Below are 22,557 nucleotides of genomic sequence, written 5' to 3'. Positions count from 1 at the left end.
CACATGGTAGCCATCTTACCAACGTGGCTCTAGGGTTACTCAATGTGTGCGTTGGACTGAAAAAACTTCCACAAATATCAGATGGATAAAGTTGAAATTCATGCTCCCCCCAGAAAATTCACCACTGACAGTATAATATTGTCATATTAGTAGTCCTGCCTCCTCCATCTCCCGGGTAATCTAAAAAAAAAAACCCTGGTAAAGACGTGGACCTGACGCCTGAGTGCTTAAACATACAACCTGTATGCCAACATGGCAGCGATGACTTGTCAAACTTGACAAAACTACCAAAATAAGACCCAAAAAAACAGAATTCAGAAGTCTCAGAGAGTCCACTGATGGTCAAATATTCATCAACACCTGTCAGTCAAAGCGTCCACGCTCTTAATCCTGCATAACTTTAAGCCTTAATATAATGTGAACAGGTGAGTTGTATATAAATTCACCCTCAGTACAGTTGTCATGAACGGGGAAATTAGCTACAGAGACCAAAACTGTTTTTTGTACCAGGCTGTAAACATGTTTATTTCTGCTGTGAAGTTGGATATTTCAACATGGGGACTTATGGAGACTGACTCACTTCTGGAGCCAGCCTCAGGTGGACGTTTGAGGATCTACTACAACTATTGGATATACCATAAAATTTGGTTCTCTAGTTTCTAAACTCTGCTGCCGAGCCTGAACCTGCTGAGCTAATGACATTCAGCCTCAGCTGTACTCTGTTTAATGCTAATTAGCAAATGTTTGCATGGTAGTATTTAACATTGTCTTTGTTTGCTGACGCTGACGTGTCTAAGTACAGCCCTGACAAAGCTGCTTAGCTGTATAGACTCTTTATTGTTCATAATCATCCATTAGCAGAAGTCATTAGAAATTAATGACATTATACTAAGTACAGCTTACTTAAATAAACAATATTAAGTGAAATTAACTAAACATATTTCAGGGTGACTTCCAGCACAACTTTCCTTTTGGCTTCAATCCTGTTCAAACATATTTAGATCAATACAGTTTAACTGTCAGACCATGAGATTACACAAAGCTGCACGAGTGACCCCGTGTGGCTGAGATGTATGTTACACAGCTAGAGGCAGAAGAAGGGGAGGTCAGTGTTTGCTGGGATGCATCCAGTGAAATTGTTGGATGGATTACGAGAGACTGACTTGCTATACTTAGACTCTTAGCACCAGCGTGTCGTGGTGACAATGTTAAATTTGTGCTGAGATAGATTCACCGATGTGTGCTGAGTTAACAGCCTTCAACAGGACAGTGTGAGTTTAGAAAGCTGGTTACATTTGTTGTGAAATTGGATTTTGATTTGATTGATTCTTGTGACGGAGTCCTGAATTATGTGACAATTAACTACTGTGATGACAGATACAGTACACCGCCCATTTAGATACAACAAATCACCACCATCTGTCCTCATAATCCAGCTAATATGTGACATTTTGTCATGTATTTTGGACTCAATTTGCACTTTGTGACTTTCATTTATTGTCTACAGCCTTACTGTAATTGTGTTTTGTTCTTTTTAAATCTCTATTTGTAGTTCTATGTTTTATTTCTTTAAGAATTAGAAGTACTATGTTCTATAGTTTTCTATTTAAAAACAATCTTAGCTCACGTTTAATTTTTTTGCACAGGTTTAATTTAAATCTTCAGTGTTCATTTGTTTATCTTGTGGGACAATAAATGAACTGAAAGTTATACACACTGTGTACACAGACATGAGATGAAATCACAATCAACATCTTTCCCAAAATAAGTGACAATTTCTTTTTTTTTCTCAACTGATTTTTTATTTTTGTCATATAAAATAAAAACATATACAACAAAAACACACAAGGAGGAGATGCTTGGCCAAATATACTTAGTATCAAGTGTAAAATAAAACTAAATTACAATAATAAACAAAAAAAGAGACATTTCGGGGATTGATTAAATTAATGCTGGGCTGTTTTTTAAGCTGTAATTGTTTTATTTGTGTAAAAAAATATTTAGTAAGGAAATGAAGTCCCTGTCTGTCAATGTATCAGGTGTTATACTCAGTGTGTATAATAAAGTTAATACACAAAACATGAAATCTGAGATCACTGGGCAATTGACAATTTCTATATTATTTATTTTTCTAATTCCAAGTGTTTTGCTTTGTTTTAAAGAGTGTCTATCTATCTATCTATCTATCTATCTATCTATCTATCTATCTAGCACCTCGTCGTTACTGAGCTGTTGTCATTAAATCTCAATGCTATTTTCAAAGATGAGACGTGTTCCTATTTTCGGACAACAGCGGTTGTGAAATAACGGTCGTGTTTGGGGCCGTTTTTATTCCTTATTTCAGTTTTTATCTCTGTCTTTATTGTGACAGTACTTTATTTACCTTTCTGTGTGTCATATTAAATATAAATACTACATATTTTCACGGGTTGTAACAGAACAATTGTAAATAAAGTTTTTTTTAAAGTCAGTCAGCTGCTTCTTCACTCAGCAGCATCACAACAAACATGGCGTCCTGAGGAGAAACCGTCTACAGCCGTTATCACAGTTTATTTTTTTTTTAAAAACTCCATAACAAGTCCACATTTTTCACTCGGGATGGAGTCCAGTCCGTTTCCAGAGGAGGTTCCGGACAGGAGAGTGTGTGTCGTCGGGTCGGAGCTGGTGGAAAACTACACTGTAAGCCAGCTGCTTCCTTTAGCTTAGCATGTAGCCACGGTAGCTCAACGTCTGTCTCAGAGCGGCGGTTAGAAAATGTTTAATTAATCTGTTATTAGAGATTAAATGAGCTTTTTATGTGTCAGTGTGCTTGTTGTTTTTGGACACTCTTTGTCTTTAATCATCCTCCAGCTTAACCGTTAGGCTGGACTGAAATTAACCCGAGTTAAGGGCTAACTGCCGGGCTAACTGCCGGGCTAACTGCCGGGCTAACTGCCGGGCTAACTGTCAGCCGGTGTCACAGAGAGCCGACAGACAAAGCTCGTTTCTCTCTGTCAGTGATGATGTTTTATGTCTTTTATGTCTTTGTGCTGTGTTTTAAATATAACAGACAAAAAGCAGCTCCTCTACTTAGAATAGAATAGAATAGATCTTTATTGTCATTGTCACAGGTACAACGAGATTGAAAGTGCTTCTAGTCAGTGCAATAAAATCCTAGCATTAAAGTGACTAGTGACTGTTAAAATAACTAGAATAAATAAGAATAAAAATACCTGAGACATTAAAATGTACTAAAATAAATAAAATTAAACATATGCTAAAATCAAAATAAATACTAAATATGCTAAAGGGAGCATACACCCATAACATAAAACATTAAAACATTGTGCACATAATTTTTTAGCAGCATTCACAGTGGCTATTGCAGTTGGATAAAAACTGTGTTTGAGTCTATTTGTTCTAGTACTTTCGTTTTCGTTCCTCACGTTAAAATAAAGACAGAGAAAAAAAATGTTATTCTGTCTGAAAAGATGTGGAGCTCTTTCTTCGTCCTTACTACCATCAATACATGGTGTTACGAGAATTTTTAAAAAGAAGAACCCTTGAATAAGGAGGACTGGATTCAAAGTATCAAACTTTAAGTTGAATTTATTATTCTTGTACAAGAAGCAGCGTTTAACAGTTACAAGAGTTACAGGGAAAAGGCTCCTCGAGGAGCTCTAACCGTTGGTTCTTTACACAGTTTTCTTAAAATGGGCTCCCCAATAACACTTTCCTTTTTTGGGTTTCCGCTTAGTAATGAACATTGTGTTTCTTGTCCAAAATGACCCTTCCCCTAACCTGTCTCTCTTTTCCTTTAACTATTTCTTTAATTATCTATCCCTGCCAGCCTCAGTAAACACAGGCCGGATAAGGGGAGTGGACGAGACGTGCAAAAGACAGAAAACACACTGTCTATAAGAGTTAAAACATCTGCACCCCAAAATACTCCTAATTTTTATAACACATCGGTTTAACTAGTATGTCAGTATATAACCTGCTCCCCTTTACTACTTTAGATTAGATTAGATAATACTTTATTCATCCCACAACGGGGAAATTCACTTGTTCACAGCAGCGAAAAATAGTCAAGGAGGGAAAACACAAGTGTACATATTTACATAAAGTACTAAAGTAGAATGTGCTAAAACAAGTACTAAGGTAGAACATAAACTTAAAAAAACAACAAAACAAAAAAAAACAAAAAAAAAAACAAACAAGAACAAAAAATAGCAATGGTTGACATGAACAAGAGACTACAACATGATCAGGTGTCTTTGTCTACTTCTATGATTTTGACTGTTTGATTTGATTGTATTTTATTTTGCCTTTCAGATGTAAACAAAGATGAACTCATGCTATCTTATTGTTTTACTGTACCAGGGTTGAGGGTGGGAGTAGATGAGGGGTTCTGGTTTTAAATGTCTGTTCCTTTGTGTGTCTTGTTTGTGAATGTATTCATATAAAAATATCTTTAAAAATGAGGACACAGACGATCTTAGCACATGGTCCACTTAATGGAACTGTTGGGGAGCGTTCAGTCGTGTCATAGAGGTGGTTCAGGTGTTATTAGTCAGACTTTGTTCACCTGATAACAGGAGGCTGTATACACGGAGGGACTTTATCTGTGCAAACATGATTTTTCTTCCTGTAATTATCGGAGGAGCCAAGTAGCTTTTAATTCAGGCAGATCAGGTCAGGTTAGGTGGTTTTTATTAATAGATAGATAGATAGATAGATACTTTATTGATCCAGAGGGAAATTCAAGCATCCAGTAGCAGCATGAGACACATTAAACACACATTAAAATGAACCTTCACTGCAGTAAACACACATTAAAGTTAACCTATAAGATAAATTCATGCATATTCATGCATTTAAATTAAATTCCTGTGCAAAGAAATGAAACATGTGCTAAGATCTTTACAAATAGAAAACTGTATAAAAGTAAAAAATGATTAAAAAAGAAAATCAAATAAGAGATTTAAAAAAAAAAACTATATACAGTTAAATTAAGCTGTAGACACTGAATGAAAGTCACAGCATTAAGCACAGTAAAATTAAACACTGTCTAGGTGCTACATGAGACAGAAGATAACACATAATGCAGACAGGTCTACATTAAGGTGCACACACACGTTACAACACAAAGTACAAAAAGGCTACACAAAGTGCAGTAACGGTTTGGCAACAGAGACACAGTGTGTAACAAACTGCTGTGTTTCAGGTCTATATCATCGATGTGACGGATGGAGATCACAAGTGGACTGTGAAGCACCGATACAGTGACTTCCATGACCTCCACGAGAAGGTAAGACACCAGAGCAGCTCAGCTGAGGGATGTTTGCCCCTCAGTAACTAATCTGCTCAGTATGAGAGGTGCGATTGTTTCTTTTTTTGTATGTCTATCCTGGTAAACTAATGAAACAATATTTCTTACTGATTGACTGGTTAATGTCTAGTTTTTATGCTGCAAAGGTCCACGGCTTCATAATCAACCAGATCAAGTTTGAAATTTTAAGGCCAGTGACTTAAATCGTCTGTCTCACACTGCCGAACTTTTCTCATTCACCAGTTTGTTTTTTTACTGACGCTTTTTGTTGTCGTGCAGTTGCTAAGAAGCAGCCGTGTAACTGATATAAATGAAGTTAGTCATTCGCCTGTGTGTCTTAAACTACTGTAATTACACTTGTGGTGTTTACTGACAATCACACCCACAGAAGAGGCTTCATGTTATCAGAACAGATCTAAATATCCCAACCACAGATGTATTATTCATCCCCACTCATTAATAACCATAATGCGTTCCGTTAATTATGCACTAAATCTATTCCTGCAGTGCATTACAGTAAAGTTCTGATGTGCGTTTCCCTTCAGCTGGTGGCCGAGAAGAAGGTGGACCGAGGGCTGCTTCCTCCAAAGAAGATGTTGGGGAAGAACTCCAAGAGTCTGGTGGAGCGGCGGCAGAAGGAGCTGGAACTCTACCTGCAGACGCTGCTGCTGCAGTTCCCGCAGGCCACGCCCGCTCCGCTCGCCTGCTTCCTGCACTTTCACCTCTACGTGAGTATACCTGAAGCGACTACAACCCTACAACCTCTGTACATGTGCAGTAATCTGTCCTCCAAGCACAACAATAAAATGCTGGTAAATCTTAAGTATATTTATAGTTTATAGTTGTTCTATAAAGCTTGAGGATTATAAAGTAAAAATGCCAACTCCAGTGTGAGGATTTACAGCTCTTCTCTTTTTTAAATAATTATAAACTTAATATTTTTTTGGAGTGTTGGTCAGAGAAAAGAGGAACCTGAAGTCGTTAGCTCTGATGCAAGTGCGATTTCTTCACTTCCTTCAGATATTTTGCAGGTGAAAAAATTATTAATTATTACAAGTAAACAACAAAGACAGTTAAAAGATGAATTCAACTTTTGTATTTAAATAAATGTTGCAAATTAGACAGACCTTTTAATTATTACAACCTGAGTTACTCTCAAACCAGCTCAGACACATTTTGTTTCAGTTTTGTGTTACGTTTTTTGGGTTCTGGTTTTCAAGTTGCTGATAGGCAGAAATATAAAGATAGAAAGACTTCTTGTTTTTCTATCCAGTGAATGATTTCTCAGATTAAGAAGCGCTGCTCCAGGCTGGTGTTAGTAGTAGTGTACGGCTTTGTGATGTCGGTGACTGTGATCACATGATGATGTCAGTCCAACAACAGACCAGTGTTGTCTGAGTCCTCCGGACTCTGCAGAGTAAACAGCCGATAGAAAAATCCTCTCATGTGACACGAAGTGATCAACACATGACTGTTGCAGAAGAGTTTAAATGATCATCAGAAAACAGCTTTGTTGTTGTTTATTATTCAGCACATAACTACTGTACTATGTAACTGTGAGGAAAACAGCGTGAGGCGAGGTCAAACATCACTAGAGAGCTGAAACCATGACCAGCTGTCCACAGAGAGATGCTGACATAAAATCATTTAACTCTATAAGCTTAAATGTTTGTTAATTTGATGTGATTCGAGTTTTAAACAAACTTTTTTTTGTCTCTTTCAGGAGATTAACGGCATCACAGCAGCACTGGCCGAGGACTTGTTCCATAAAGGTTTGCTTCCTGTCTGAGGACAGGACTTCCTGTCCTGTTCTCTCTCTTCTCTAATCTAATCTAATGTTTCTACAACTTCGTTAACAATTAATAAGACTCCTTCAGTGAGCTTGTGTGTTTCCGCTCTATGTAGCTGCTCAGGCTTTCACACTGAAGTTGATACAATACTCATCAGTTTAGGAGACAAAGTGCAGTGAGCCAGAATAAATCTACTTTACAAACATTCATTAACATCATAAAGATGTGGAGGTTGAAGGTTTTGTCGACATCTGGTTTGTCATGTAAAACGACTAACTGTTGTGAGTATCAACACACTGCGTGTTTGTGTGTTTGTGTTGTAGGTGAGCAGTTGCTGCAGGTGGGCGAGGTCTTCTCTCTACATCCTCTGCAGCTTTACTCCGTCTCCCAGCAGCTACGTCTGGCCAAACCGACCTGCTGTAATGGAGACGCCAAGACCGACCTGGGACACATCCTCGACTTCACCTGCAGGCTGAAATACCTCAAGGTCACACACCTCTTTATTGAACTCAAATCCCCATCATGCAATTTCAGCATTGTCTCCTGACCTCCCTTTGAGGTGGTGATTGTTCTCACTTGTTTTGTCTCTGTTGGTCAGATGTCTGGTACCAGAGGTCCAGTAGGAACCAGTAACATCCAGGAGAGCAGTCTCCCCTTCGACCTGTCTGTTTTCAAATCACTGCTGCAGATAGAGGTAACTGTCTGTCTGTTGCTCCTCAAAGCACTCCTGTTTTGTACAGTGTCTGCTCATTCATATCACACAGAAACCTCATATTTGATAATGGGACAATGAACACCAGCATTTCACCCATTTATACCAGACTGTGGTCCAGGGTTAGTGCCTGGTAAGTAACACACACTTTATGGATGGATACGAAGAGGAAAGCTCTGCTGAGGTCGCTTCTCATTAGACAGAGCAGCAATTGGATGTTGTCATGCAGCTAATATGATAATTTACTAAATTTCAGACTCACATGGTCTTCATTACCTCAAAGATTGGAGCTGGCGACCTGTTTGTAGTTAATAAATAAGCATGTCAAAGTTCGCCAACACTGAACTCGTTGTGACGGCTCGGTTTGGATCTCCTTCGCCTTCACAAATAAATCTGCTGCTGTTGAAATTACCTCAGTAAACTCTGCAGCTTTGCCACATCGCTGTAAATCGTTAAGTTAATCCACCTGGTAAAATCTACTCGAGGTGTGCAGCAGGAACTGGGGACAGGACATCGCACAAGAAGGGTTATAGACATACAGTGCTGGAGACAGCAGCCATTTTGACGTGTTTATTTTGATGATCTGGGAAATGAGTTGGCAAAATGTGGATGATTACTTCCCTCTCTCCGTCTGTCTTCAGATCAGTGAGTGCAGCTCTCAGCAGATTCGAGGTCTGTCGTCTCTGAGGTCGAGTCTGGCAACTCTGAGTATCCACTACTCCACAGAAACTATGATGGTACAGTTCAGACTAACCACAACTCTAGTATACATGTTCCTGGATGTATATTGTGTACTGATGTGTGTTCTGGCTTCCTCCAGGCGATCCTGGTCCCAGAGGCGAGCGAGTTCTCACAGTGGGAGCCTGAGGGGGTGGAGTCTGGCTGTCCCGTCACCGCTGTCATCCCCGTGTGGAGAAACCTGACCACGCTGGACATGAGCCACAACTGCATCAGCACCATAGACAGCTCTGTGGTGAGACACGCCCACCAAACCTCAACGCAGACATGTGCTGCCTTTCTGCCTGCACTGATTGGTCAGCTAGCTGTTGTATCAGGATGTGATACGACCATCTTTGTCTTAACACGGCTAAAAAAAAAAAGTGTGTGACTAAAGGAAGGTTTAGGCTCCATACATCTGTTTCTATGTGCTGACACTGAGATTTTTCTCTGTCGTAGAAACTGATTCCAAAGGTGGAGTTTCTGGATCTGAGCTACAACCAGCTGTCCACAGTGGAAAACCTCCAGGTATGTGTGTGTATGCACGTGATGAACATAAGAAAATATTGTTAATGTTGACAATGTAATTAATTAATTAATTAATTAGACTTTTTTTCACTGTCAGAAAACAGAGAAAAATGTGACTTTACTGTCTGGACCAGCAGACTCAAACGCATTCAGCTTACGATGATACAAAACAGAGAAAAGAGGCAAATCCTCACAGTCGAGATGCTGCAACAAAGAAACATCCGCTCGATGCATGACTGAAACTATTACCGATTAATTTCCAATATGTTCTCTGTTAATTAACTTGTCTAACTGTTTCGGCTCTTGTTGTTTCTGTGAGATTCCTTTTCTCTCTAAAGCACACTCACATGTGAGTTTAAACATACCACAGTTGGAGCATAGTTGAGGACTTACAGTTAAATTAGTAAAAACAGCTTGCAGTTGAGGTTCAGTCGTAATGTCAGTACAGACAGCTGGTCCTGACAGGTGCAGTTAAACACCCCTACAGATGTGTAGTTTGTCGTACACTCGTACTGAATTAACTGTCCTGTGGTTGCAGCACCTGTACAATCTGGTCCACGTGGACCTGTCCTACAACAGCCTGCGGGTCCTGGAAGCTGCTCACACTCGTCTGGGCAACATTAAAACTCTGAGTCTGGCCGGTAACCAGCTGGACCAACTGACCGGCCTCACCAAGCTCTACTCTCTGGTCAACCTGGACCTCAGCCACAATCAGCTGGCTCAGGTAAACACACCGTCGACGCCCTGATGGTCAAAGTGTCGTAGAAACATGCAGAAAATATTTTTCTACGTTACTTTAACTGTGTAAAAGATACATTTCCTGCTTCTGCTTTTTGCATTAAAGGAAGGAAAACAGAAAACTAGAAACATTTTGAAAGAAATTTTGACTGTGCCTGACAATTACAAAAGGTATTAAATCTGCTATTGCCAAAAAAGAAGGAAATAAATAATCGACCAATCGCTCAATGTAATTGATCTATATTAATTACAACAAACGTCCTCTCCCTCTATTTTCATCATGATTTTGTCATTTCTCTACTGTTGACTCTCTAATACACACAACTTAACACTGAGGGGGAAAACATCTAACCATAGCTCTAATGAAACATCCAGAATTCAGCGAGGCAGTCAGTGGAGCTTGATTTGGGTTGTTTGTGATTCCAGTTGGAGGAAATCAGGAACATCGGCTCTCTGCCGTGTCTGGAGAAACTCAACCTGTCCAGTAACCCCATGTGCATCATCCCAGACTACAGAACCAAAGTCCTGGCCCAGTTTGGAGACCGTGCAGCCGAGGTACACCACCAAAACAACCATATTGTTAATATTACTACTGTGCTGCTGCTGCTAGTGCAGCAAAGGCACACAGCCAACAACACCAACATGTTTACTGCTGCTGCTACTGTAGAAACTGCTCATAACAAGTACTAGTTGTATTTATTTATCACTAGTTTATACTAGCAGTCAATACTTTGTCTCTGCATCTTCAGGTTTGTCTGGACGGTAAAGTGACGACAGAGAAGGAGCTGGACACGGTGGAAGTGTTGAAAGCCATTCAGAAAGCCAAAGAAGTCAAAGACAGGATGAGCAGCGGTGACAAGAAGGTACTTCCTGTCACACTGAGTCATACAGCAGGAGGCAGCGTTAGACCTGCGGAGAGCAGTTTATATGTTATCATGACATACGGTCTGCACTTTAAAGATTGTTATTCAAGAGTTTAAATTTTGTGTTTATCATTCATATAACAAGTGTAAATCTATTTTAGGACTGTGAGACAGCAGAGCTTAAAACGTCATTTAACATCTTTGTTAATCAGAGCTCTGCTGCAGTATATTTTTATAATTGTAACCTGATTATAGACAAATCATAAGTCACAAGATGAAATCCACCAATTACATGTGACTAATGCTGATCCTGATACCAAGTTAATTACTAACATATCTCTGAAGCCTGAAGGTTGACCAGCTGTTACCGCTCAGTCAGTCACCACAGCAGCTCATGTTGTTCACTACATGAGCGTAATGAGCTGCTGCAGTGTTTGTTTGAGTCACAACCTGCAGATCAGCAACTCCAACTTACACCATTAACAGATGACATTTTCAGATTAGAGAGATCGTGCACATCAGCAGCAGAGTTATGAGAATAAAAACAGGCTATAATGTCACTTTTAGATGAATCTGTGAAGTCTGAGCTAAATCTGTGTATGTTTAAACACAGCCTGCAAAACTGAGTCTGCATTCTTTGTGAATTTGCAGAACATATTTCTTTTTTTTAAGAAGATACAATAAGGAGTCAAAATATTTGGGGCCAGCTGTTCAAGATTACTTCCTGTTTTGGTGTCCACACCTTCAGAATAAAAGAGTTTGTAACGACAAGCTATACCAACCTACAAAGCTCTGATTGACAAAACCATTCAGAGCTACAAAGACAGACCAGACTGTGGCCAAAATAATTCTATATTTATTTATTATTCATGAAATTCACCTAAACACACCAGTGATGTTTTTACCCGTACTTAGAGGCTTTACAATAAGTAGGCTCAGTGAAGGATTATGTAAGGAGTACCCTCCTCCGAACAGAATCCTTTACTGAGCCTATTTTGATCTTTAAGTTGTTGTACATCTACTGTAGTTTGACCACAATGTAAAGTAAAAAACCTGAGGCACACAAAAGGTCTAGATAGGGAGAATAAAAATATTAAAAGTCTACATGGTTAAAACAATCCCATTTGTCAGGGTAACCTCTCCTTCTGTAGTCAAAGGGTGAGAGTCATATTCTCCATAATGAGGGTAGAGAAGGGCGACGACGGTAGGAGCGTTCCTCTGGAGCATTTAGTCTCTTACTTGCAGTTTAAAGATCTTTTGAAGTTATGAGTCACTCGTACTGAGACCTTTAGAAATATTTCCAAGGTACAAAAGAGAAGAGAAATCAGATCTCTGTGACCAAACGGCTCGCTGCTTTCCCGAAGGCTTAACACGAAGGCACGTCTAGAAAATGTGAGCTGTGCTGAAACTGATCCACACTCCCTCCAACAGGAGCTAAATTTGGATTTTTTTGTTGGGGGGTAATGAAAAAAACATGTCAGATGTTTCCAGCAGAAATCTTTGTGCTTACAGATTTAGAGTTTTATCACAGATTTAGCTCTTGAACTTCACTATTTACATATTTTAAACATTTTTACACAATCGACTGCCGTCACTGGATCAGTCTGACTCAGTCAAACTCTGCTGGTGACGGCGCTGCCGGCTGCAGGTTTCAGGATGTGATCTGATCGATGTTGTAGCTGCTCTCTGAAGGCTTCCACCTCTCTGTCCTCTCGTCAGATCAGTGAGGAGACCAGGCTGTCTGCTGCTGCACCTCCTCACCTCTCCTCCTCTTCTCCCCCCTCTTCCTCCACCTCCTCCACCTGCTGTTCTACCTCTGCTCTTGCTCCTCCTGCTGTCACCTCCTCTTCCTGCTCCACCTCCTCCTCTTCCTCTTCCTGTCCGGCCCAGCAGTCTGCCTGCCCCAGCCAAGGTAATCATGTATGTATCAGGCTGTACAGGGCGGGAGGGAGTGGTGGTTTTTATTTCAGCTGCAAGGCAGCGGCCAGACAGACGAGTAGAGATGATTCCCAAAAAACAGCAGCTGACAGCGCATGATGAGTTCGCAGCTAGTGATTTTTTTCATTATCAATTAATCTGCCAGTTGTTTAGTCCATAAAATGTCAGAAAATTGTGAAACATACCGTTGATAGTGTGCAAACAAAAGCTTAAATACAGTAATTAGGATTTGAGTATTTGCTCTACTTCACACACATGCACATCTTCAGCGTAGCTTAGCACAAAGACAGAGACCGAGAGATAAATAATATGTGTTTACTGAACGAGTGTCTGGCTGCTGCTTTCAGTGGATATAAAGTTTGGTTTGACTCTCACTGACTTTGTCTCGAAGTGGCAAACAATGAAATGTTTTTTCCATCGCAGTCACGTGATGCCCTGAGGCTACTTAGATTCTTTAGTTTCCCTTTGTGGTTTGAATCCTATGAATGTTCCTCAGAGCGACCAGGAAGTGTCGCAGGACGTCACTCTGCTGCCGTGGAAAAACTTTCATCAGGTCAGCTGAGGAAGCTAACCTGCTAAAGAGATTCTTCTTTTAGCCTCTGAACCAGATCAGCTTTATGTTTCCTGTCGTAGATGCTTTGCTCTCACTGTTTAACTTTTTAAATTATGATGATGATGATGATGATAAGTAATCTGTTGCTTCAGCTGTTAAGTTAAAGCTTTGCTGGAATTACTGCTAACTATTAGGACAGCCTGATTTTAGACTTCTTAAGATTAAATGAGTCAAAAACAACCGTAAAATGTCGACTAACAACTCTTAAATCAACATGTTTCTTCAACAAACATGACACATTAAGTTAAATTCATTAATTTGCTCTATATGTTGGTGTATAAACTGTGTGTTGTCTTGCTGACTAACAGTCCAAAACTCAAAAAATACTTAATTAACACATAAGACGATGAAAAGCTTCAAATATTAATATTTAATGAGCTGGAGCTTTGAAACCGTCATACATTCTGACCAAAGTTTAGTTTAGTTTAGTAAAAACTTGAAATGATTGCTCACAGGAATAGTTCAAATGTAAAGATGTCACAGAATCTATCCAAACATAACGTCATCAGCACTTTTCGATTTCTCCGATCTGTTTCCTGTTTCAGAAGTGACAAGCAGAGAAGAAGCCACAGTTCCCCGCAGTGTCCTCCCTCCTGTGGACACCGCACCTCCCCCTGCAAGCTTCAACACCAATACACACCTCCTGTCTGCTGACTCCGCCCAGGTCAGACACACACACACACCTGAAACACAATGGAAGGTTTCTGTGAAGGTTCTCAGTCGTCCAGGTCATCAGAAACGATTCAATCTAGGATGCCTGAAGACGTTTTACATCTCATGCAAGAGCTTTCTTCAGCAATAAATCAATAAAAATGGACTCTGAGATTATAACTTTGAATTATAACTTTCCTACAAACACCACCAGCAGCTCAAGGTTTACTTTACTTTATGATCAAATCCCTGGAGGACTTCCCGTTAACCTCAGTTGTATTTTGAGTGTACTGCTAAATTGCATCCTACTAAGTGTTGACATGTAAACCATATGGTGGTAAAATGGTCAGCAAAGCTAAGGAAGGGAGCTGTGCTGCGGTGAGGTGCAGATTGTTTCATTTCTAATGTTGCTTCATGTGTTTGTCTTCAGGTCCAACAACCTGCTGTCAGCCTGTCTGAGCACACACACTGTGGAGCTCCCCCACGGATAACCACCACGACTCCGACTATTACTGCCTGGTCAGTGTGAAATATCAGTGCTACTGCCATCATATAAACTAACAACTCTGAATATATATCTGATTGCTGTTAATCTACCTTTGGTGAAACAAACATTTATTTTGAAAAACTATTCAAATTTCCCTCTGCCTCTGTCTCCTCCAGTTGTGTCTGCTCCTCCAGACCAGTTGAAGCCATGTGTTTCTCCTGCAGTGCAGCCTCTTGTCCTCTACTTTCTCCTCACCTGCTCTCTTCCTCCTTTAACAAAGACTTCATTACCCAGCTCTCCCATCATCTCAGCTCCATCGTGAAGGAGCAGAAGAGGAATTCAACAGAGGAGGACGAGAAGGAGGAGGAGAGGGAGGAAGAGAAGACATCTGAATCCAGAGAGGTTCAGTCCCACGTCGAGGGCACCGACGTGGGAAGTCTCAGGTAATCAAACCAATCCCTGGAGGACCGATTGAATAATATCAACATGTTACAATGACGTCTGATTCCTTCACTGTTTTATGCTCTTTACTCCAGTCCAGGTTCAAGGGACGGATACTTTGAGATGGGTCTGGATGACTCTGTTGAGGAGTCAGTCTGCTCCTCCTCCACGTCACTCGCTGTCCCTCCTGCAGAAGAGCCTGATGGCCACCAGGGGGATCTGTGTAAAGAGGAAGAGGAGGAGGGGGAGGTGGAGGAGGAGGAGGTGCAGGTCAGCAGGGTTCTGTGGTGCTACTGTCTTCAGGTAAAGGAGGAGGTGGAGCAGAAGGAGGCATGTCTGGTGCTGACGGACAAACTGTTAGGCCTGCTGTACCTGTCAGATGATTTCACCTGGACAAATCAGGACGCAGGTAAACACACACATGGAAGCTATGAATTCAAATAAGATGCTGTGTGGTAGCCCTGCAATGCAGAAATTATATAAGAGCGTCTGTCCTCCTGTTCTCAGACCAGGAGCAGAGTCCTCCTGTGGAGGAGTTGCTCTCCAGCCTGCAGGTGGACCTCCTGGTGCCGTACTCCCAGCTCCTGTTCTTCTCCCAAGCCGAGCTCCCTGACTCCTGCCTCGCATTCGGCCTTCAAGCTGGTTCAACCAGCTGGTATATCTTCTCTGAGGCAGAGGAGCTCCGGCAGACCAGGACCGAGCTGACGGCGCTGATCCAGGTCAGAGAGCAGCACACGAGCCATTTAGGCTGCACTGCAATCCTTAGTCTGTCACCTGGAAAATAAAAACCTTCTCCCTTCTTTTTTCAGGTGGCAGGATCTCAGACTGACCCGGAGATGTCAAACAGTCCTCAGCTCCTCCCTCGCTCGCTCATCAACTCCTGGGAGCTGGAGGAGAGTCAGGGAGCCCGGGGAGGCTATCCTGCCCACCTCCTCTCTTTCCTCACATCCTCCTCTTCTTCCTCCTCCTCTGCCCCGGACACCCACCCGCTCCTGTCAGACATCTTATCGAGAAGAGAGGAGCCCAGCCTCCCTTTTCTCCTCTTTCTCACCCACCGACACCTCTGGGTGCTGACAATAGATTTCAGAGAGCTGGCAGGAAGAGTGAGGAGGAGCGCTGACCTTCATTCCTCGTCCTGGTGCAGGCTGGTCCGTGTGCCCCTCGGCTCTGTGGTGCTTCACCCCAGAGAGAGAGCTTCTCAGGTCGGGGACAGGACCAACAACAGCTCCTGCCCTGACCCAAAACACCACCGCAGGTACAGAGGCTACTCATGAAGTTACATACATATTTTTTATGATTTTGTGCAATTTGAAAAGACTCTTTAACCGTCATGTCCAGGTTGAGTCACACTGTGGAGCTGCTGCTGGGCGGCCAGAGGCTGCTGTTTGTCTTCCCTCTGGCCCAGGACAGGAGCTCTTTCCTGGGGGAGCTGAGCCAGCAGAGAGCCTCTCTGGAGGGGCTGAAGATGGTGGCCCTGCCCCAACCCTGCACGCCCTGTCCACACCAAGGTCAACACACACATGGTGAAAACTACCTGCATATACAATTCCCCTAATTACAGCTGCTGATTACTTCTCCTAGTTTGTTTGATGCCTCCTTGTTGTCGTGTCCTCAGGCCGTCACAGATCCAGAGAGCAGTGCTGTTGTACCAGTTCTGTGAAATCACACAGCACCAGCAGGTAGACTTTCTTCTTCTTCTTGTGCCTTCATCAGCTGCACGCTGATATCACACTTGTACTTTGATTAAGGCCACACACAGTGTCCCAGTTTCACACTGTACTAACGCTGCAAACACACTGTACTAATCTTATCAGGTCACGCATTTATCAGCGAGTGTGTGTGACGTTTATTTATCTAAAAACAAACTGTGATGCAGAGCAAATGTTGATGGCATCGTCAGTATTATCGGCTGAGTCGATCTTATCACTGATATACACGTCTGAGCTTTACGTATGTTGGGCGATAGCTGTCACTGTCACAGAGGACTGATGTTTTTTTACAGTGTGAAATCCTCCACCACGCTTTGGAGTGATTATAGTTGTTATCAGCTTCATTAGAAAAACGTCTCTAATGTTTTTCTAAATGAATTTCTGCACTGCTGCTTTGCACAGAGTTTCATCCAAATGTTTGGGACTGTGGGGGCTGCTAATGTGTAACACCACATCACCTGTACACCTCCAAACACATCTCAGCTCCTGGACTTTGCCTTCCTCTGTCTTCAGTACATGTCAACGATCCAGTGCAAGAATAATTAATTGGGTAGAAAGACGTTGGTTTCTCTAACAGAGACGCAATTCGTCTGTACATTCAAAATAAAATCCTGAGGGCGCCTTCTGAGCTCACCTGGTAGAGCGCCTTAACACAGCGACCTTGGTCTCTCTCCAGCTGTCACCTTGCTGATGATCAGATTTTGGTGAAATGTTCCAGTTGGTGCTGATTGATTTTATTTTTTGATTGTTCAACAAACATCAGGGAGCATGGTGTGTCATCTTTTTATTTTTTTCCTACAGCAGCTCTGTAGTGACGATGAGAGGTGACTTTTATTGACATGTTTATCTTTTACTCACTGCTCCTCTCTTCTCCTCCTCAGCTGGGATTCCTCCCGCCTGCAGCTGGAGGAGAACCAGCCGTCCCCCCACCTCACGCCAGGTCTCTCCCCTGGATTGAAGCTCCTGGCTGGGCTTGGAGGACAGCATCTGGTGGACTACTTCCACAGATATATAGCAATGGTAGGACACCCACACACACACTTGAAATGTCACTAATCGATCAGCAAAATAGATCATTTTATGTTGACTACTATTTTTACTATTATTTATTATATCAGTCTGAGGCAGAGGAGGTGAGACAGGTCTTGTGGCTGTCTGTGGTTCTCTACAAGTCTCCGGAGTCTGAGCTCACCTGCTGTCTGCTGCTCTCCACCGACACCATCTACTTCCTGTTGGAAGACGCCGCCTCCACACTCGGTCATCAGTCAGGTAAGGGTGAAACGACATGATTGAGACAGAGAGACACCAGTGTGTCTGTGGTCTTTCTGTCTTCTTAAATCTCGTCTCTGTCTCTGTCAGTATTGGACGTAATGGACTCAGGAGATCCGGACGTCTGTCTGTGCTGCTGTCTGTCCATCGGACTGTCTGAGCTACTGTCCATCAACGTGGGACTGTTCGACCAGTACTTCAGAGTCGTAGGTTGGTCATCGTATCTCCGGTGTTTGCAGATATCACACGAAGTTTTACCAAACTTACCTACCCTCTCTCTCTCTTTGTCTCTTGTCTGTGTGTTCGCAGGTCGTTCGGCCGATCACATCGTGTGCTGTCTCAGCAGGGACAGTTACGGGACGGGCGTCTTCCTTCAGGAGCTCATGTCGGCTCTCAGTCTGCAGCAGCAGCTTCCTCCTCCAGAGCCGTCAGATCAGGACTTCTACTCCCAGTTCACCAACACAAACACAGGTAACAGTGTTAAGGATACACAACACACGTCCGTCTATATGACTCGTAGTTTTAGAGGCTGGGTACATGAAATAAACAAAATCTGAACACTGCAGGTAGAGTATCATAGTTTAATCCGTGAATCCACCTGGATAGTCTTTCAGTGACGTTTCATTCATGCGGAGGGTTTGATTGGTCTGATGGTCTGATTGCTGACCTGGTGTTAACCTGACAGTCATAACTGAAGTGATTTTCTCCTCCCTACAGGTAAGATGCACAACTACGAGCTGGTCCACAGCAGCAGGGTGAAGTTTATTTATCCCAGCGAGGAGGAGATGGGAGATCTGACCTTCATCGTGGCAGAGAGGAAGACTCCGGCCAGCGCAGCGTCCTCGTCCTCACGCTCCTTCAACGTCCTGCTATACCTGCTGGTCTTCCAGGTAAGAACTTCTCCCGTTGTAGCTTCTGTGCAGTGTCTCAGGACACGCCGACACTTTATGAAGCTGCACACAGTGACAATGATTTCTTCTTACCTGTTCCTCCAGGTTCAGATCCCCAGCTGTCTACCCAGCCAAGGCTCTGCTCCCTCAGTCCACTCCACCCCGTCCCCCGTGCTCCAGCCCAGGACTTTGATCCTGACCAGCACAGATGTGTTCCTATTGGACGAGGACTACGTCAGCTATCCTCTGCCCGACTTCGCCAAAGAACCTCCCTCCAGGTGAACACACAAGAAGCTCTGCTGTACCACAACATGTCAAAACCTTTATCAGTCTTCATACACAGGATTTACAGTGACAGACTTTGGGTTTGGGGAGGCAGGACCAACAAACATGAAACAATAAAATCAAAGAAACATGACGTCTCTCGTTAACGAAGCAGCGATGTAATTTGACTGCAAGAAAAAGAAGCTGTTCCCTCGTGTTTGTGCACGTCTGCTGCAGGAAAAGAGGAAGGAGAGGAGACACTGACTGTGTGTGACATGTAGACAGTTCACAGATACTGATGGTGTTTAAATCAATATTCACTGAGCCCTCAAACCAGAGGCAGGACATCAGATCAATCACTGTGTGGAGGAACAGGAGGAACTCACAGATATGTTTTGGTCATAGCTTAGGGTGCATTCAGACAGAATCCAGTCGGGTCGACCATATTTTTATAACGATGTAAAAGAGGTCACTCGAAGTGACGACCCTGCAGAGAAATATCACCTGAATCTGCAGCTCCCTTCAGCTTCACGGAGCTTTATAGCAAGTTTCAGCTTCTCTCGTGTGTTATTTCTGGACACAGACGCCTCTTTTCAGTTCTAAAAACATACCGTACACTTCCTGCTCGGCACCAAAGAGCAAACAGACGCAGTCAGAGACTCGCTGGTGAACACAGAAGAGCATTTAGCAGCTGAAGCGGTCCGATATTTCCCTCGGGAGTTGGCAGAGATTAAAAACAGAAAAAGATAGAAAAGAGTCGATAAACCACTGGAGGTCAGCAAAACAAGTTTTTCAGAGGCTGTTAAACACTTTCTGCAAGCTTGATGAAGCAGACGTGTAACACTCTGCTCCCTGTTCTTGGTTTTTATTAGATCCAGCTGCTTTTTGTACCAAGACGTTTTTATTTCAGAATCTGGAGTGAAATGTCGTTGAAAACATCAAACGTTGATGTTTTGAATCTGATTAATAATTCCCTTTTTCCCCAAAGAAAAGTGTGTTTGTGTGTTGTGTCTTCCTCGTGATGGTTACTGACAGTACGGAGGTTGTCATCCTCCTCTTTCTCATCATCCTCCTCCTTCAGGGAGCGTTACCAGCTGCGTGAGGCTCGAAGGATCCGGGACCTGGACCGAGTCCTGCTGGGCTATCAGACGTACCCTCAGGCTCTGACCCTGGTGTTTGACGACCTGCCCGGCCCCGACCTGCTCTGCCACCTCACCATGGACCACTTTGCCGCCGTAGGGGAGGAGGCCCCGCTCAGGGGAGGCGGAGCCAGCGCTGGCGCAGAGGGCGAGGTCCAGTGGTGCGTCTTCGTCCCGGGAGCCGACAGCAGAGAGAGGCTGATCTCGCTCCTCGCTCGCCAGTGGGAAGCGCTGTGCAGCCGGGAGCTTCCTGTTGAGCTCACCGGCTGATGGGTGACTGTTCAGCACCGAGCTGGGGAGTCGATGTATGACCAAGACAATTTACACACAGATTCAGGGCTTCAAATAAAGTTTGTACAAAATGTCGGTGTGCAAAAGGACACACGTTGAGACGTGATGAATCAGTGATGAATTCTCCTCAAAGAACCCTGATTTAAATGAGATCCTGGCTTCAAAAAGACAAGCGAGGCCTCTGTGTGCCTCAGAGGAACTAGTTATCGAACACTTAGTTTGAAGGGAAGCAGCTCTGACCACAGAAACAAACCGAGAGTTAAGAGTCACCGGACACCAAACCGCTGTTACAGACAGCAGGACGGGCCTCTGACCTCTGACCTGATGGCACAACCTCACTTTCTTGCACCGGAGCAGATTTACAGACAGACTGGTGTTGTGCGGCAGGGGGCGCTGTGTCCGCGGGAGATTTTTAATGGACATCACCTCAAAGGAACAGCTTGTTGTTTGGTTAAATCCTCTCGTCCTCTCCGGAGTCAGATTCAAAGACCTCATCTCCAGGATGTGTGTGTTAGCCTAGCTTAGCACAAAGACTGAAAGCGGGGGCAAACTGCTAGCCTAGCTCCTGAGGCCAGAGAACAAACTCCACCTTCTAATAACTCCAAAGCTGCTTGACTGATTATTTATGTTGCTCTTAAAACCAAAAATACCTTCTTTTTTTTTATATATATATTTCCATCTGACTCTGGGCGAGGCGACGAGAGGATTCCCAAAAGTGTTTTACGTAACACACACACACACACACACCACACACACACACACAACACACACACACACACACACACTGCTGCTCAGCACAATCTGCTCTCATTTTATTCCTTGCACATTGTAATTAATTAAGCTGTATACTGTATATTGTTAATATTAATATTATATTAATATAATTGTTGCTTTGGGACAGACGGATGTTTTCCATCCTGACGTAGATTTTGTACTAACCATGAAGGTCCTGATAATGTTTCCAACGTGAACAAAGTGTCATATTGAGTTGCATAATTTTTTATATTGTGTTTTATTTTATTGTTTGTTATCGAAGAATGAGAAGCCAGCCGGCCTCCGCTGTGGTTTCTGTTACATGTCATGTCTCGTTAAAGGGGAACGCCACTGAATTAAAGTGAAAATGAGAACGTCTAAAAAGTTAATAATAATAATTCCTCTTTGGTTTCACGAAAGTGGTTTTTTGTTCTTCAAAAAATCAGCAGGATTTCACCGCAGTCTGCAGATTTCAGCTGATGCAGCGACGAAAAACCCACAACAACAAACCTGACTGTCTGGTTTGTTTATCATGAAATCTTGATGTTTTGCAATAAGTGATAGTCAATGATATGAGGTTATTCCCTCTTTGAATCAAAATAAAAACTGCAGTGATCAGCAGTTATTTATGTTTTCACCGTGACCTGCTCAGGCACAAAACAGGGTCAAACATTCATCAACAGATTGAAAGAAAGAAAGTTTTTACTGTTCCTACGACAGATTTACTCAATGTGGACTCAATTTGAACCGAGCCTGATGGGACCTATCGGATCCTGTCAGAGGATTTGGCAGACCTGCGCTACATGTAGGTCTGTTAGACGTCGCTTACACTAGTGAGCCACCGCAGCACGTGGGATGTGATGATGGAGACAGTCAACATGTTTAAGCATTTCATAAAGACATTTAAGACCTTATGAAGGAGGACCGTGTGCCGTGCAGGACTGCAGCTACAACTGAGAACACTGAGGTCATTTGATAAATCTCAGTATTATCTTAAACTATACTTTAAACCTTGTTTTACGTCTACATTTCAGCCAAGAAACTGAATGATTCAAACTGCACCAAATACTGCTGGCAGTGTGAATTTATCAGTGTTGTAGCGTGACCAACTGAACCAAGACCAGAGTGTATCGAGACCAAGACAAGACCAAAACTTTGAGGGGTTGAGACCGACTCATGACCAACACCAAGACCAGACAGTATATAACCTACCTAGGTAGCTAATATTCACCAAAGCTCTTTGGGTGAAGGGTGGTACCACATTGAGTCACCTCGTTAAGCGTCGCCTTGAAGTATTTACAAACCGCTGTGTTGTTTCTGACCTCACCTCCCAGACAGTTAAAGAATAAATCAGACAATGGACGGGCGATTAAGTGATATCCTCGGTGTTGTTGAGTGATCTGGAACTCAAATCCAGAGACTGAGGCAAGATGCAGTACTCAATTTCAAGACC

At 42.8% G+C, this 22,557-nt stretch overlaps 1 protein-coding gene across 3 annotated transcripts; it reads left to right on the top strand.

The window, feature by feature from the left end:
* Positions 1-2,384: 2,384 nt before the first annotated feature.
* Positions 2,385-21,722, top strand: nisch (nischarin). 3 transcript variants are annotated; one of them, XM_027278823.1, is made up of 28 exons: positions 2,431-2,679; positions 5,207-5,290; positions 5,857-6,039; positions 7,035-7,083; positions 7,425-7,588; positions 7,700-7,795; positions 8,455-8,550; positions 8,634-8,786; positions 8,990-9,058; positions 9,597-9,782; positions 10,223-10,351; positions 10,546-10,659; positions 12,379-12,571; positions 13,756-13,874; positions 14,292-14,380; positions 14,525-14,791; positions 14,885-15,198; positions 15,297-15,508; positions 15,599-16,044; positions 16,128-16,297; positions 16,405-16,468; positions 17,380-17,518; positions 17,617-17,767; positions 17,858-17,977; positions 18,077-18,238; positions 18,485-18,657; positions 18,763-18,935; positions 20,003-21,722. In XM_027278823.1, the coding sequence occupies exons 1-28, from the start codon at positions 2,599-2,601 to the stop codon at positions 20,328-20,330; spliced, it is 4,524 nt and encodes a 1,507-aa protein (XP_027134624.1). In that variant the 5' UTR covers positions 2,431-2,598; the 3' UTR covers positions 20,331-21,722. The 3 variants fall into 3 exon arrangements, with proteins under 3 accessions (XP_019123819.1, XP_027134624.1, XP_027134623.1); XM_027278822.1 differs by having other exon boundaries at positions 2,433-2,679; positions 16,128-16,312; XM_019268274.2 differs by lacking the exons at positions 14,292-14,380; positions 14,525-14,791; positions 14,885-15,198; ... (9 more) ...; positions 18,763-18,935; positions 20,003-21,722 and having other exon boundaries at positions 2,385-2,679; positions 12,379-12,579.
* The last annotated feature ends 835 nt before the right edge of the window (positions 21,723-22,557 follow it).

This window comes from Larimichthys crocea, chromosome VI (genome assembly GCF_000972845.2).
Source record: "Larimichthys crocea isolate SSNF chromosome VI, L_crocea_2.0, whole genome shotgun sequence".
Classification (NCBI taxonomy): domain Eukaryota; kingdom Metazoa; phylum Chordata; class Actinopteri; family Sciaenidae; genus Larimichthys; species Larimichthys crocea.
The sequence above is the reverse complement of the archived record's forward strand: the minus strand, read 5'-3'. Positions and strand labels throughout refer to the sequence as shown.

Coding starts and splice junctions, on each gene's coding strand:
- nisch (XM_027278822.1), top strand. CDS start 2,599: ATGGAGTCCAGTCCGTTTCCAGAGGAGGTTCCGGACAGGAGAGTGTGT. Junction 16,313..16,404: donor CCAAGGTCAACACACACATG/GTGAAAACTACC, acceptor TCGTGTCCTCAG/GCCGTCACAGATCCAGAGAG. Junction 17,768..17,857: donor CACACTCGGTCATCAGTCAG/GTAAGGGTGAAA, acceptor TGTCTCTGTCAG/TATTGGACGTAATGGACTCA.